The following is a 14714-nucleotide window of genomic DNA, read 5'->3' on the forward strand; positions in this document are numbered from 1 at the left end:
GCCAGAATGTTGGACACACAGTTAATTATTTTGTTTCCATCCTGAGGGAGGATCCCCGGAGGGGGAGGCTTCCTCCAAGTGGTGCTGCATTAAGTCAAATAGAAGGAGAGTCATGGATGGATATGGAAAATGCTGTAAGTCTTCCTATCCCTTTTGTTGGAATCTCTTGGGCTTTAGGTTGGTCTGGATGCTGTAGCTTCTCAAATGGATTCTGGAGTTCTTTCAAAGGTATTGTGGTCTGTATATTGTTATATTGGTGTCTCTGGGGGGAAGGGGATGTCTGATGCTTCCTGCTCCGCCATCTTGCCAATGCTACTCCACCTCCTTTACAGCAGTTTCCAAAAAATTCTGCCAGTTCCATCAGTGCTCTGGGTTAGGCAAGACTGAAACCAGTCCCTTGAGCCTCCCTCAGACAAGCCAGAATGTTGGATGCAAGGCCCACTCTTTTGTTTTTATCCCAAGGGAAGCTCCCTTGTGTGGGAGGTTTCCTCCTGGTTGTGCCATGCTAAGGTGGTTGGGGGTGGGGGTGGGGCACAGATGGGCAAATTTTCCTACCCCTCTTGTTAGAATCCCTTTTTGGTTTTATGTTGGTCTGGGTGCTGTAGCTAATCAACTGGTCTCTAGAGTTCTTGCAAAGGTACTCTGATCTGTATTTTGTAGCTAACCCACTGTGTCTATGGGAGAACAAGGGCCCAAAGATTCTAAATCTGCCATCTTGCAGAACCAGAATTCTTTTTAATGGAAGTGATGCTATCTTTTTTAATGGTCACTGTTTTTTTATGTCTTGTTTTAAGATGCTTTCCCTATCCTGATGTCAGAAAGGCATTTACTTATATTTTCCTGTAAAAGTTTTTATATTTAAATTATTAATCCATCAGGAGTTGGACTTGATGTATGTTGCAACATTTTCCATATGTAACCAATGCTTCCCACCCTATTTTAAGCAATCTTTTATTTTCCCCTCAGCTGTGATGCTATTTTTGGCCTCGATCAACATTCTAGATATGAATGGGTCTATTTGCTTTCTATTTCATTCCATTGGTCAGTTGGTCTGTTCCTGGGTCAAAACACATTATAATTATGAAAACTTTTTAAAAACTGTTAATATCTGGTAGTACAAATTCCTCATCTTTATTCTTTTTTGGATGCATCTTGGGTGCCTGGGTGGCTCGGTTGGTTAAGTGTTTGACTCTTGATTTGGGCTCATGATTTCATGGTTCATGGGATCAAGTCCCACTTCAGGCTCTGTCCTGACAGTGCAGAGCCTGCTTGGGATTTTCTCTCTCTCTCCCACCCTGCGTGACCCCCCCCCCCCATCCCCCACTGCCCTTCCCCTGCTTGGGCTCTCTCTTGCTCTCAAAATAAATAAATAAACTCAAAAAACAAAAAAAAAGAAGTGTCTTGGTTATTCTTGGTCTTTCGTTTTTCCATATATACTTTTTTGGGGGGCTTTATTTAAAAAAATTTTTTTATACTGAGATAGAGTTGACATACACTATACATGCTTTAGAATTAACTTAAACTCCACAACAAGCCTTGAGATTTTAATTAAAGTTGTATTAGATCTACAGATTAATTTAAGGAAGAAATGATATTATAAGTTTTCCTATTTACAAGTATGTTTTTATCTGTTTCTTCTTAAAGTTTTAAACATCCTTCAATAAAGCTTATAATTTTCTACATATAAGTCTCAGAAATCTTTTCTTAGATTTATTCCTACATACTTTAAAATTTGTGTGTGTTGTTTAGCTTTGTTTTGTTTTTGCTGTTGTAAATAAGCTCTTAAAAATTATGCTTTCAGGGGTGCCTGGGTGGCTCAGTGCAGTTAAGCGTCCAACTCCGGATTTCGGCTCAGGTCATGATCTCATGGTTTGTGAGTTTGAGCCCTGTGTCTACCTCTGTGCTAACAGTGTGGAGCCTGCTTGGGATTCCCTCTCTCTCTCTCTCTCTCTCTCTCTCTCTCTCTGTCTACCCTTCCCTGCTCATGCTCACTCTCTCTCTCTTTCAAAATAAATAAACTTAAAAAAATTATGCTTTCAAATTTGCTGATCATGAACAGAAATGAAACTGACTTTCCCTTCCACTGTTTAACTCTTTTCTTCTTTTTAATAATGTGTATGTACCTTTTAAGTTTTCAACATAGGCAATCAGATCTTCTGCAAGTAAATAGTTTGTTTACATTTTATTACTCATGCCTTTGAATTCTTAATTTTTTTTTTTTTTTGTCTCACTGCATTTCCTTCTGTACACTCTTTTACTTCCTAATCACCTCTTGATAAAACTCCAACTGTGGTTAAATACAACTCTCTGTCTTCTCCGATGTGTGTGGACCCCCACAACTGACCACAGAGAAGAACATACAATAATGCTGAACTGGTCGCACTTGGAATCCATGAGCACAAAGCCCAAGCAATTGTACTGCCTTCTCTCATCCGTCAATCCACTCTCCCGCTCTCGTAGGCAACTATCTCTCTCTGTTGTCTCTTTCCTCAAACCCCCAACGCTCCTCCACCCTCATGCTCAAACAATAACTTTGGTTTTTGTGGAGAAAATAAAAGATAAATTTCCACCCCCTTCCATTACCACATCTACCCACTTACCGGCTCTGGAATCCAAAAGCCCTCCCTTCTTCCTGGTACTGTATTTAGACATGTCGCTCTAGCAATTTTTCCCTCTCTCACCCGCATCACCAGTCTTTCCCTCTCTACTGAATAATTCCCATCCGCATAGCCTAATTCCTTCTGTCTCTTCCTCTTCTCTCTCTTTTTAAATTTTTTTTAATGTTTATTTTTGAGAGACAGAGACAGAGCACAAGTCGGGGAGGGGCAGAGGGAGGGAGACAAAGAATCTGAAGCAGGCTCCAGCCTCAGAGCTGTCAGCATAGAGCCTGACGGGTTGGGGGCGGGGGGTGGGGGTCGAACCTACAAACCGTGACATCATGACCTGAGCCCAAGGTGGACGCTTAACCAACTGAGCCACCCAGGTGCCCCTCTCCCTCTTCTCTTGACCTCCCTTCCTCCTGCTACCATTGCTGCATTTTACTGCTCTACTTTTCAGCAAAACTTTGCAAAGGATTTGTTTGTATTCACTCTCCTAATTCCTCTGCTCTCATCGTCTCTTCATTGGGCCTTCTATCTCCCTGATCATCAGAACGATGCTGTTTTTTACTTGACGTATAGCCACTCAGCATAGAACAAGAGAATGATTTACACCTACCCTAGAGCGTGAAATGTCATGTGTACTCACCTGATCACCATAAGCATACAGAAAATGGCTTCGCGGATGGAATACCATTCCCACAGGAGAAGAGAATGATGAAGGAAATACGAAAAGTGGAAATTTTGGTTTTAATCCTGGTTTGTTATTTTTTAGGGTGCTCACAGAGACAGTGGTGGTTTTCTAGAAATAGATTAAGCATGAACAAATCATAAGAATTTTACCATTTATATTACTAGACGATGTTACAATTTTTTGTGTTTCCTGTTACTTGGATTTTGATTAAGACAGGGACACATCCATTAGCACAGAAGAGAACTGAAAGGAGTGGCAACCATCGATGTGCCTTTGCTCTGCCTCTCCCTGCCTCATATGCCCATTTTATAGATGTTGAGCATGAGGTTTAGAAGATTAAATAATTTGTCCAAGCTTCTATAATAAATGGCATGGGGAAGTTTATCATAGAGCTATTGCTCAAATAGACCGATTCCAACGCCCATGCCTACAACTGTCATGGCACCCTACCTTTTAAAAGCGTGGATGCCTGGGTCACCTTACAACTCTACTTGGATCGTGGCGTTGAAGGGGGTCAGAAAGTGTACCCCAAGATATGCCACTGTGGTATAGAGATCATCGTTAAGCCGTAGACATTTAAGATTCAACAGATGCAGAAAAAAAAGCCTTCCCTTCTCTGATTAAAAGCAGCAACTTCTGGGAAATAAAACTATCATTAATTCCTCTTCAGAGCAGATCTACTTCCAGAAGGGAGAATCAAATAAAGCCCACCCCAAATCCCTCCTCCAGAGGAGTTTTATGGCCCTGAGGAGATGGGAAAACCACTCAAACCTGTATGAGCAAACATTATCACAAACTTTCTTATCTCCTGTTTGTTCTCCTGTTATCTTTTCACTTGTTTTCCCTTAAGTGCCTTTCTCGCCTGCCCCCTTAAACTATTAAGATGGTATATAATCCCCAAATTTGAACCACCTTTTGGAGTCTCTTATCACTGATTTTCAACCACATGTATGTACACCGCATGCGTAAATCGATTGTTTTCTCTTCTCCTGTTATCTGTCTTTTATCAGTTTAATTTGCAGGGCCTCAAGAACTGAACTTAAGAAGATAGAAGAAAATTACTTTTTCTCCACTAAAATTATAAGGGTAGGGCTAGTCCCATTTTTTGCTCATTTTAATTTTTTTTTTTTTTTACTCTTTATTTGTTTTTGAGAGAGAGAGAGTGGGGGAAGAGGCAGAGAGAGAGGGAGACCCAGAATCCAAAGCAGGCTCCAGGCTCTGAGCTACCAGCTCAGAGCCCGACATGGGGCTCGAACTCATGAACCCCAAGATCATGACCTGCGCTGAGGTCAGACACTTAACCGACTGAGCCACCCAGGCGCCCCAGTTTTTGTTCATGTAAACGAATCAATTTATGGAACCTTAACCTTATATAGACCAAGCTCAGCTTATATTCTCCTGGAGAAGAAGTAAAGAAGAATCACTCTGCAGACACCATCGTATTTTCTGTTTTCATCAAACTCAACGGTAAAGCAGAGGCAAGAAATCCCTAACGTGCCTTAAACTATATTATCAACCATAAATAATTTTGTGGTGGTTAATCATAGCCACTCCTACTGCCAAAGATAACAAGAACTTGGAGATACATTTGCAAGGGTAAATTTTCACTGTCATGTCATTAAGAGTAACCTCCCGGGGCCGTAACGCTTTACCTGGTTGGAAAACAGGTAGACTCCAGTACTGTGCTCTTGGTCAACAAGAAACGTTACCAGAGTTGAAGCGATAGTTTTCCTTCCTTTTAAAATGTGAGGTAAGCAAGGTAACCATTGACGGAGTGGTTCTTTGCTGTAAAAACAAGAGCTTGACTACAAAAAGAGAAAGGAAAAGTTAATGCCATTTTTAAAATGTAAGTTCTAATTAGTTCTCTTAAGCAGACACACTAGTGAGCCACTGCGTTCTCCTGATCAACCACAAATAATAGTGATAAATCTTTGCTGTCTGTGCTTCTCTTCCGGGGGGGAGGGGTGTCCAGAAAACACTGCGAAGCCTCTCTTTCTGGCATGAATTGTTTTTCGAGAACTACTGTGTAGTTCCAGATTTAACGTAGCTAGGTAAGTACCGTTAAACCCAAGTAGAAACACAACTGGGCACGAAGAGGGATGAAGTCCTTCAGTCTGCAGAACTGCCGTTTTTTTAGATTAATAACAAGCCATGAAATAATCCAAGAAATAAAATTCCTTACCTTTTTTTTTTTTTTTTTTTTTTTTACATTTTATTTATTTTTGATAGAGAGACAAAGCACAGGTGGGGGCAGGGCAGAGAGAGAGGGAGACACAGAATCCGAAGCAGGCTCCAGGCTCCGAGCTGTTAGCACAGAGCCCGATGCAAGGCTCAAACCCATGAACCGTGAGATCATGACCTGAGCCAAAGTTGGACGCCCAACCGACTGAGCCACCCAGGCACCCCTAAAATTTCTTACCTTTTAAAATATTTAAGAACATACCTCACTCAGGGTCCTGTTTCTCTCAAAGGTGATAGTAACATAATCAACTATAAAATACAAAGGTACAGAAATTAAAAGCAGCATCTACAGTTTTAAATGTATCATTAAGTACATTCAAATACAATATTTTTTTTCACTTATACCAGGGCCTGCCTATTTCAGATTTAATTTCCCTCCCCCCTCAGTTTTAGGCCATTAACTTATATAAAATAAACCTACTTTTCTATTTTATTCTATTTTTATCTTATGTCATTTTATTTCATCTTTATACGCCATCTATGTTGAAAAAAGCCTGTTAATATCTCTTCTCAATTTACCTTCAAAGTGTTCTCTGTTGGCAAAACATTTTTCATTATACCACAATTTTCCTTTGACATAGTCAACCTACATAAAAGAAGAAATAAAAAATTAATTTAGGCAATAGGGAGACTTAAGATATAAAAGAGAAAAACCTAATGAAAACTTCTAAAGTTTGATAGTTCAGGAGTGTGAGGCAAATACATGGAGAAAAATTCTATGCCAACAAAGGAAATGGTTGGGCAAGAATCAACAATTAGTACACGTACTAATATGGCATTTTCCCCCCTGACATGTTGCTAAGTGAAAACAACAGATATGTTTAGAATATAGTGGGAGCAAGTGAGGAGAGTTTGTATTCATAATTATTTAAATTTACATTTAAAAGTCACTGAGGGGGCACCTGGCTGGCTCAGCTGGTAGAGTGTGGGACTTTTGCTCTCTCAGTTGTTAAGTTCGAGCCCCACACTGGGGGTAGAGATTACTTAAAAATTAAATCTTTAAATAAATAAATAAGTAAATACATAAATGTATGTCACTGAAAATCTAAAAGATGTAGGGGACAGGAAGAAGCAGGGAGAGTATATACAAAGGAGCAAGTGGGACTTTTTAATGTAGATTTTTATGTAACTGTTTTGGTTTTTAATTATGGGAATGTATTACTGTTTGAAAATAGTCATTTTTAGATGTTGGAAATTCTAATTTCCCTTGCAACATGTTCTCTCTGTTTCAAGATCTTCGTCAAGCACTCCATTTTGATTTACACAGACAGAAAACATAGATATTAGGTAAAACGAGAGGAACAGCTAAGCACTGCTCATCACTGTTTCCTGTTCTCTTTATCTCCCCAACATCTGTGCTCATTGGTTTATTTTGTTAAAGTTCTCTCCTGAGTATTTTCCTTAGCTGGAATAACTGGGTGACACACTTTCCAAATTCTTTCTTAATTGGAAAGATGAATAATCTCTTGACTGGAAAAAGGATTTGTGAATTTTGGTCCTTCTGTCTTGATAGTCTGTAGATGTGTATTTTACTCTTTTCCAGCTTCTACTGCTGTATAAGTGAACTCTAATGCCAGTGAGGTATATTTTGCTTTTGTTTCTTCTGTTTGGAAAGTTGTAGTGTTTTCCCCTTAATCGTCAAATTCGGAAATATTATTAGGACATGCCCAAGCATACATCTTTTTCAACTCTTCCAGGATATAGTGGGTTTTTTCAATAGATAGCCTTGGATCTTTCTTTTTTTTTTTTTTTTTAATTTTTTTTTCGACGTTTATTTATTTTTGGGACAGAGAGAGACAGAGCATGAACGGGGGAGGGGCAGAGAGAGAGGGAGACACAGAATCGGAAACAGGCTCCAGGCTCTGAGCCATCAGCCCAGAGCCCGACACGGGGCTCGAACTCACGGACCGCGAGATCGTGACCTGGCTGAAGTCGGACGCTCAACCGACTGCGCCACCCAGGCGCCCCGCCTTGGATCTTTCTTAATTTTGGTGTAATTTTCTTCTGCTATTTGTGTTATTATTGCCTGTCTTCTATCTGTTCCTTTTTTATTCCTCCCCAAACTTCTCTCACCTCTTAGGCTTGGCTTATCCTCAAAGGCCTATCTTTGCCCCGTGATTTTTACCCATCTTCCCTGGTTTGAGAAGTTTCTTCCTCTTCATCTTCAGCACTGCTTATCTGCATCTAAACAGTGGCTATTCTATCCCTCAATTTATTCCATTACAAAAAACAATGTTTACTGATTTATTTTGAGAGAGAGCACAAGCAGAGAAGGAGCAGAGACAGAGGGAGAGAGGATGCCAAGCAGGCTCCATGCTGTCAGTGCAGAGCCCAAGGTGGGGCTTGAACTCACCAACCGTGAGTTAATGACTTGAGCCAAAAATCAGGAGTCGGATGCTTAACCCTTGGAGCCACTCAGGTGCCCCAATTCATCCTATTTTTTAATTAGACACTTTAATTAAAGTGTGGTATTTAATCCCAGAAAGTACTTTCATGTGGCACTTGAAACTCTAAGCTAATAGATGTTGGTGGTCTTTTCTTCTCGCTAATATCTCAGTGCCAAGAACAGTAGCCATAGAATAGACGCTCATTGGATAATTGTTAAATGAGTCGATTCATTTTGTTGTTCTTCTTCATTTATCACCTTCTCCATCAGCAACTCTGTTGTATGGTCTGATTCTAATGATCTTTTGTGCTCTCCGCCTGCTGAGCTGGCTTAGACGTATTTTGAAGGGAGCACTCAAGTCTGGTTTGGGAAGCATCTCAGACTGTGAAGTAACAGAAGACCAAGTGGTCTCTCCACCTCTGGGCTGCCATTCCCCCTCACCTCAGAACCAGAAAGAAGCTTCTCTGCTTCCATCTCCTTCATCCTGCTCACCTCAGGCACAGGGAGAAAACAGCCTTCCCACTGGGCTTTTTTTCTCCAGGAGGCCAGCCACTCTCACAAGGTTGACTGAAACCTTCTCTGGGGGCTCCTGGATTTCTGCAAGCCAAGCACTCTCCGGGAGCCTCCACCTTCTAGCCGTCTACCTGCAGGTCGCCAAATGCCTTGTTCTCACCTGACCCATGAGAGGAAAGACATGCCAGGCCTCCTCACTGGGGTTCCCCAAAGCTTGAGGGGTTCCTCAAAGCTCGGGCTTTGAGTCCAGCTGTCCAGCATCCCCAACACTGCTGAGTTGACAGCCAGGTGGACTGGAGATGAAAGTTAGTGGGAGCTGAGGGGTAAGGAGAAGAGCTCAGGGTATAGTCCCCTCTGTCTCTTTATTTTATTGCTTCTTGTATGATTCAATTTTAGCTGACATATTTGGATTGATTTCTAACATCTCACCTTATGGTTGGTTTTCCATTCTTCTATCTTTGCACCTGTTTTCCTCCTTTCTTGCTTTTTGTGGGAACTTATGGATTAGTCCTTAATCTTCTTCCCTTCTTCTGGTGGGTTGGAAGCTTTAGGTCATATTTCCTTTTCTTTTGGGGTAATTATCCCTTAAACTGTATGGTTTGTGTTGAACTGAGTACGTTTTTCTATCAAATTCCAAAAGGATTCCCCATATTGATTCTCCCACCAAACGAGGGTCTCACAATAGGCTGGTCATCCGCTGAAAATCATCTCCCTTCCTCCTTGTAGTATCTGGAGTTTTGGTTCCGCCCAAGTATTAAACACAAAATTTGGAACTGTAAATTTTTTTTTTACGCCAATTCCATTCTTGGAACAAATATTTACTAAGTGCCTACTTTGTGGCAGGCACCGTGCTGGACGCGGATCCCAGAGTGGAGCTCACAGACGAAGTTCCTTCCTCTGTTAGAGTTTAGAGCATACGTTTTAGGTCTGTCACTATTTCTGGTATTCCACTCCTTCGTGGGGGTTTCTGGGTAGTAAGCTCCGCTAATGTCTTATCTGTGCAACTTTCTTTCCTTCCGGCTCGTTCTTGAATGACAGAGTTGTGCCCGGTACGGAATTCTATTTTGGCAGGTACTTCACCCTGTTCTTTCTAATGTACATCAGTGTTGCCCATCGGACCTTCCTGGGTCTCTGCTTTACATTTCCTCCAGTTAGTGTGGCAGGAATCTGTTGCACTGGCGTCCTGAGACATAAGTGCTCCTTCCTTCTAGATGGTGAGAGCGAGTGAGTGTGTGTGTGAGTGTGTGTGTGTGTATGTGTGTGTGTGTGTGTGTGTGTGTGTGTGTGTGTGCACAGCTGGGTGTGTGCCCACAGGCCTGCATGAGGATGGAAGGGGGACGGGCCATGGCAATAGGCTAGGAATCCTCATAATTTTGTGGTGGGCTCCGAACTCAAGCATGCTTATGTTGATGGGAATGACCTACTTGAATCACAAAACTTGACTTTGTAATAACAGAGGAAAGAAAAGACGGATGGAATCCCTTCCCCACCCCACCCTTCACAGGCCAGCAGCGGAGCTGTGGCTGGCTTAAATGGCACTTTTGTGAAAATTGGAGGTGCCCCTTTCTCCAGGCAGGCAGAGACCCACAAGGTGGGGGAGGGTAGATGGACTGGGGAGAAAAGTGTTAACCAAATTTCAGCCCCAACTCTCTTTTCAAGGGGGTGCCCTTGTGCAGAATACACCTGAACAACCACAACAGTTCTGGAGAGAACATGCAAAGAAGTGGGAGAGGGGAGCCCAATGAAACAAGCAGATACACTTCTTCCTTTGAAAGGGAAGGAGATCATTGCTTAATGTCTGCTGGAAGTAAGTTTCTTTAAGTTCAAACTGGAAATAATATCATAGTAACAGGAATGATCTGTGTTGTGAATTCTTAATCTTGTGCCTCATCCCTCGGGCCATCAAGGAAACACTCCTCTTCTAACCGACCCCTGGAAAATTTAAGCTTCTTACCCTTTCGAAACCACAAAAGTCTGCCCTTGAAAACTACAAGAAAAAAAAAACACAACGACAACACTTTAATTTTTGCTTGCGTATCAGGAGGCATAACAAAACACAGCAATTTGAATTATACTAAAGGAAATGATGCTTTTGTATCCCAGCAGTTAGGAGTGTCACCCATTAAAACCAGCCTCTAACATAGTTTAAATAATATCCTGGAGATTTCCTCTCTGGTCTTTGCTTTGTTTCACTGTTTTATTGATTTATTTGTACTTGGACTTAATTACAGAAAGGATCTGAGTTTTTTTTGTTTTTGTTTTTTTAAATTTTTTTTTTAATTTTTTTTTTCAACGTTTATTTATTTTTTTTGGGACAGAGAGAGACAGAGCATGAACGGGGGAGGGGCAGAGAGAGAGGGAGACACAGAGTCGGAAACAGGCTCCAGGCTCTGAGCCATCAGCCCAGAGCCTTACGCGGGGCTCGAACTCACGGACCGCGAGATCGTGACCTGGCTGAAGTCGGATGCTTAACCGACTGCGCCACCCAGGCGCCCCTAAATTTTTTTTTTTAACGTTTATTTATTTTTGAGACAGAGAGAGACAGAGCATGAAGGAGGGAGGGGCAGAGAGAGAAGAAGACACAGAATCGGAAGCAGGCTCCAGGCTCTGAGCCATCAGCCCAGAGCCTTACGCGGGGCTCGAACTCACTGACCACAAGATCGTGACCTGAGCTGAAGTCGGACGTCTAACCGACTGCGCCACCCAGGCGCCCGTTTTTGTTTTTTAAATCACGTAATGATTTAAACGGAAGAGTTTAGAAGGGTACAGAAAGGTACTAAATCTGCCACCCACTGGGATTAGGAAATCCCTTAACATATTATTTTCTCCATGGTCCCCTGTTTCTCCTGCCTCACCCAGGGCCAGCCCTCACTGTACAACCTGTGCCCAATCCTCCATGTTTTGGACTGTGAAGTCACCGTGCCCGGCTTCTTCAAGTCTCCAACAATTCCATGGTAAGCACATAAAAGGTCAGATCTGTTGGTTGGTTGAGCAACACATGGTACCTCCTCAGAAATGGTGAGGAAGGAGGGAAAGCTGTGAATATTCATAATCCCCACATGTAAGAAATACTGCTTCTCAACCAAAGCAATCACCCCTTCTATACTCTCTCATCTTTTTTTCCACTGTTTCAAAATCTCTATCACTGCTCTTATTTCTGTTGTGGTAGTTTTTGAGAGATGTTTATTGACATGTTTGAGAATTTCATGGTATATGTATTGTGTATCCTCACCAAAATGTATATGCCCCTCCACTCAATCCCAGTGCTAACTTTTTGACTCATGCTCATTTGTAATACTATATTTAGCTGTATAAATTAACATAAAGTATTTGGGGAACATACATAGCTATAAATAGATAAATAATCTTCTATATGTGCATGTTTAAAACATAAACTTGTGCGGCAATAAAATTAGCACCATTTCCAAAGGATATGGTCAACACTATGAGGCAAGGGAAAAAGCCATTGTATTCTGCTTTTACATTTTCTAAAAGGAAGAAGCATTTAAATTCTAAGACACACCACACATAGCTCAAGTATCAAGTATGTCTACTTTATGTAGATAAAAGGTGAGATCAAAGTATTTGGAGTGTGTTGTATCTTCTTTTACTACGTTCTCATGAGGCATTAGCAAATACTTCTTCTATTTTTTTTTAAGTCACAAATAGTAAAGTAAATTAAACATAGTTTCTTCCACTTGGAATTTTTAATTTTCCTCTTACAGTTTTTAAATTAATGACTAAGATTGTATTTCTGAACTAGGGATGTATTTATTTATTTAATTTTTTTAACGTTTATTTATTATTAAGAGACAGAGCATGAGCAGGGGAGGGGCAGAGAGAGGAGGAGACACAGAATCCAAAGCAGGCTCCAGGCTCCGAGCTCTGAGCTGTCAGCACAGAGCCCAACATGGGGTCAAACTCACAAACCGCAAGATCATGATCTGAGCTGAAGTCGGACGCTCAACCGACTGAGCCACCCAGGAGCCCCGAACTAGGAATGTATTTAAAAACAATTCACATACCGTTAAGACAGAGGATGATGGATAACGGAGATCTCCACTTACAAAAAGACCCAGAGAGGTGAGGATAACTAAAAAGTGATTGGTTAAAACCATATCCACCACTGAAAGCTTTGTGTGTTCTAAGGGGAGAAATCACACCAGGTTAAAAAGGAAGGAAAAGGTGAGCTCCTCAGCACAGACATTTCATTTCATTCATACTGATCAAGTATTGCTATATATGGGATCCTGAAGATGAAGTCACCATTAGAGGAATTACCTTCTCCAACTTGGGAATAGATCGTATCTGTCAGGTTATACCACGTGGTATCACTGTAATTCCAAAATCCAGAAAAACTGAGGCCTATGTAAATACCTAACAGGAGAAAAAAGGAAGATTCAGTCTAGATAACGTTACAAAGACAGTAACCCACTTCTATGGTTCCCAGACTGCCGCAGCCAGAACCGACATCTGCCCCACCTTCCAAACCAATCTCTGCCCTGCCTCAACTCGCCTCCCCTCAGCTAGTATCTCACTTCCTAAGCATTGGAAAGATGAAGCGACTTCAGGTTAACATAGGATTTTAGCCAACTGTCTGATTTAAATTTTAAGGATTCTGTTTTATATCGAAGGGGATCAGAATACGTCCCCCCAAAATATGCCACTCTGGTTAAGGATTCCTTTAAGCTGAAGGCAGCTGAGAATCAACAGATTCAGGAAGCGATCTCTGCCCTCCCCTTACCTGGCTACGAGCAGAGCATGACTTTCTCTTTGGGACACATGCCTCCCCACCCCTGTGCCAGGAAGAGAAGAGCTCTCTTCTCACCAGAGATGGAAGAGAAGTCGATGCTAAGTTTGCATAAACACACTTTACCAGAACAGCCCTTCTCTTTCATTAATCCCCTCACATCTTTCCTAGTCACTTCCCCATACTTTATCATCCCCTGAAGCCCAACCTTCTTTCTTTTGTTAAAATGGTATATATGCCCCCAAGTTTAACCACTTATTTGAGCTTCACTGCTTTTAAGTTAACTCTGTGGATGTAAATATTTTTTAATGTTTATTTTTGAGAGAGAGAGAGAAAGAGACAGACAGAGTGTGAGGGGGGAGGGGAAGAAAGAGAGGGAGACAATAGAATCTGAAGCAGGCTCCAGGCTCTGAGTTGTCAGCACAGACCCCCGACACGGGGCTCAAACTTGTGAACCGCGAGATCATGACCTGAGCCAAAGTCGGTTGCTTAACCGACTGAGCCACCCAGGTGCTCCTGTGAATGCAAATATTAATTTAAAATGTGTGCCTTTTTTTCCTGATAATCTTCCTTTGGTAATTTAATTCACAGCCCTCATTCACTAGACATAAGAGAGTAGAGGAAGAGGGTTTTTTTCTTCCCTGATGGTATTTTTGTAAGCATAAGTACATTCCTAGTTCAGAAATACAATCTTAGTCAATAGTTTTAAAACTCCAAGAAGAAAGTTAAAATTCCAAGAGGAAGAAACTATGTTTGATTTACTTTACTATTTGTGATTTTTAAAAAATAGAAAAAGTATTTGCTTATGCCTCATGAGAACCTCGTAAAAGAAGACAGAACACACTGCAAATACTTTGATCTCACTTTTCGTTGGCCATATCTAGGAGTGTTGAGAGTCTTTTGCTTTAAATGTGGAATATTAACCTGAAATCTAGTCAACAGGCATAATTATTGAGGGTGGTGGGAGAGCCTGAAGACGGTTGATGATCTAATGCATGTGCTCTGTTTCCCAAAGACGAATGTAGGACCACTCATGTGGTGAAGTGTATATTTCCACTCTCAGCTGTTTTCTGTGTAGGGAAAGATGTAGCAGGAAGTGTTGTCACCATATACTTTTTCCAGAGAGAGAAAAAGCTAATGACGTGTGTTGCCATTCTGAGCTCTAAGTCTCGTTCCACAGATAACACTATCCTATATTCTAAGTAGGGATGATCATCGGTGTCCAGTATGATATCACATGACCAGGGCCCTGCAAAGTTTAGAAATATTCAATAGAAGGGTAAGTAGGAAAACAAATGTCTTGTTCTGGTTAATACTTTGAGGCTCAAATTAAGTTACAAAGCCACTGTGTATAACAAACGACCACGACTGTACCCCAGGGTTACAGAAGCTGATGTGGACCATTGTGAAGAGTTTGGATTCTATTCTACTGGCCATAAGGGAAGCCGCTGTGTGTCTGAGGCAGGGAAGTGATGTGATTTGGTTTATACTTGAGAAGACCACTCTGGTGGCTGTATGGAAGACGGGTTGTAC

General features: G+C 41.5%; 1 protein-coding gene across 4 annotated transcripts in view; it reads right to left on the reverse strand.

The window, feature by feature from the left end:
* CATSPERB (cation channel sperm associated auxiliary subunit beta) overlaps positions 1-14714 on the reverse strand; it is a 106230-nt gene that overhangs the window by 57528 nt on the left and 33988 nt on the right. For all 4 annotated transcript variants that reach the window (XM_045451896.1, XM_045451894.1, XM_045451897.1 and 1 more), the window contains 7 exons: positions 12713-12808; positions 12457-12575; positions 10386-10418; positions 6052-6118; positions 5735-5781; positions 4944-5096; positions 3247-3399 (listed from right to left, as the gene is read on the reverse strand). In XM_045451896.1, coding sequence (XP_045307852.1) covers positions 3247-3399; positions 4944-5096; positions 5735-5781; positions 6052-6118; positions 10386-10418; positions 12457-12575; positions 12713-12808 — 668 coding nt within the window. The remainder of the gene's footprint in view (positions 1-3246; positions 3400-4943; positions 5097-5734; positions 5782-6051; positions 6119-10385; positions 10419-12456; positions 12576-12712; positions 12809-14714) is intronic.

Source organism: Leopardus geoffroyi, chromosome B3 (assembly GCF_018350155.1).
Source record: "Leopardus geoffroyi isolate Oge1 chromosome B3, O.geoffroyi_Oge1_pat1.0, whole genome shotgun sequence".
NCBI lineage: Eukaryota > Metazoa > Chordata > Mammalia > Carnivora > Felidae > Leopardus > Leopardus geoffroyi.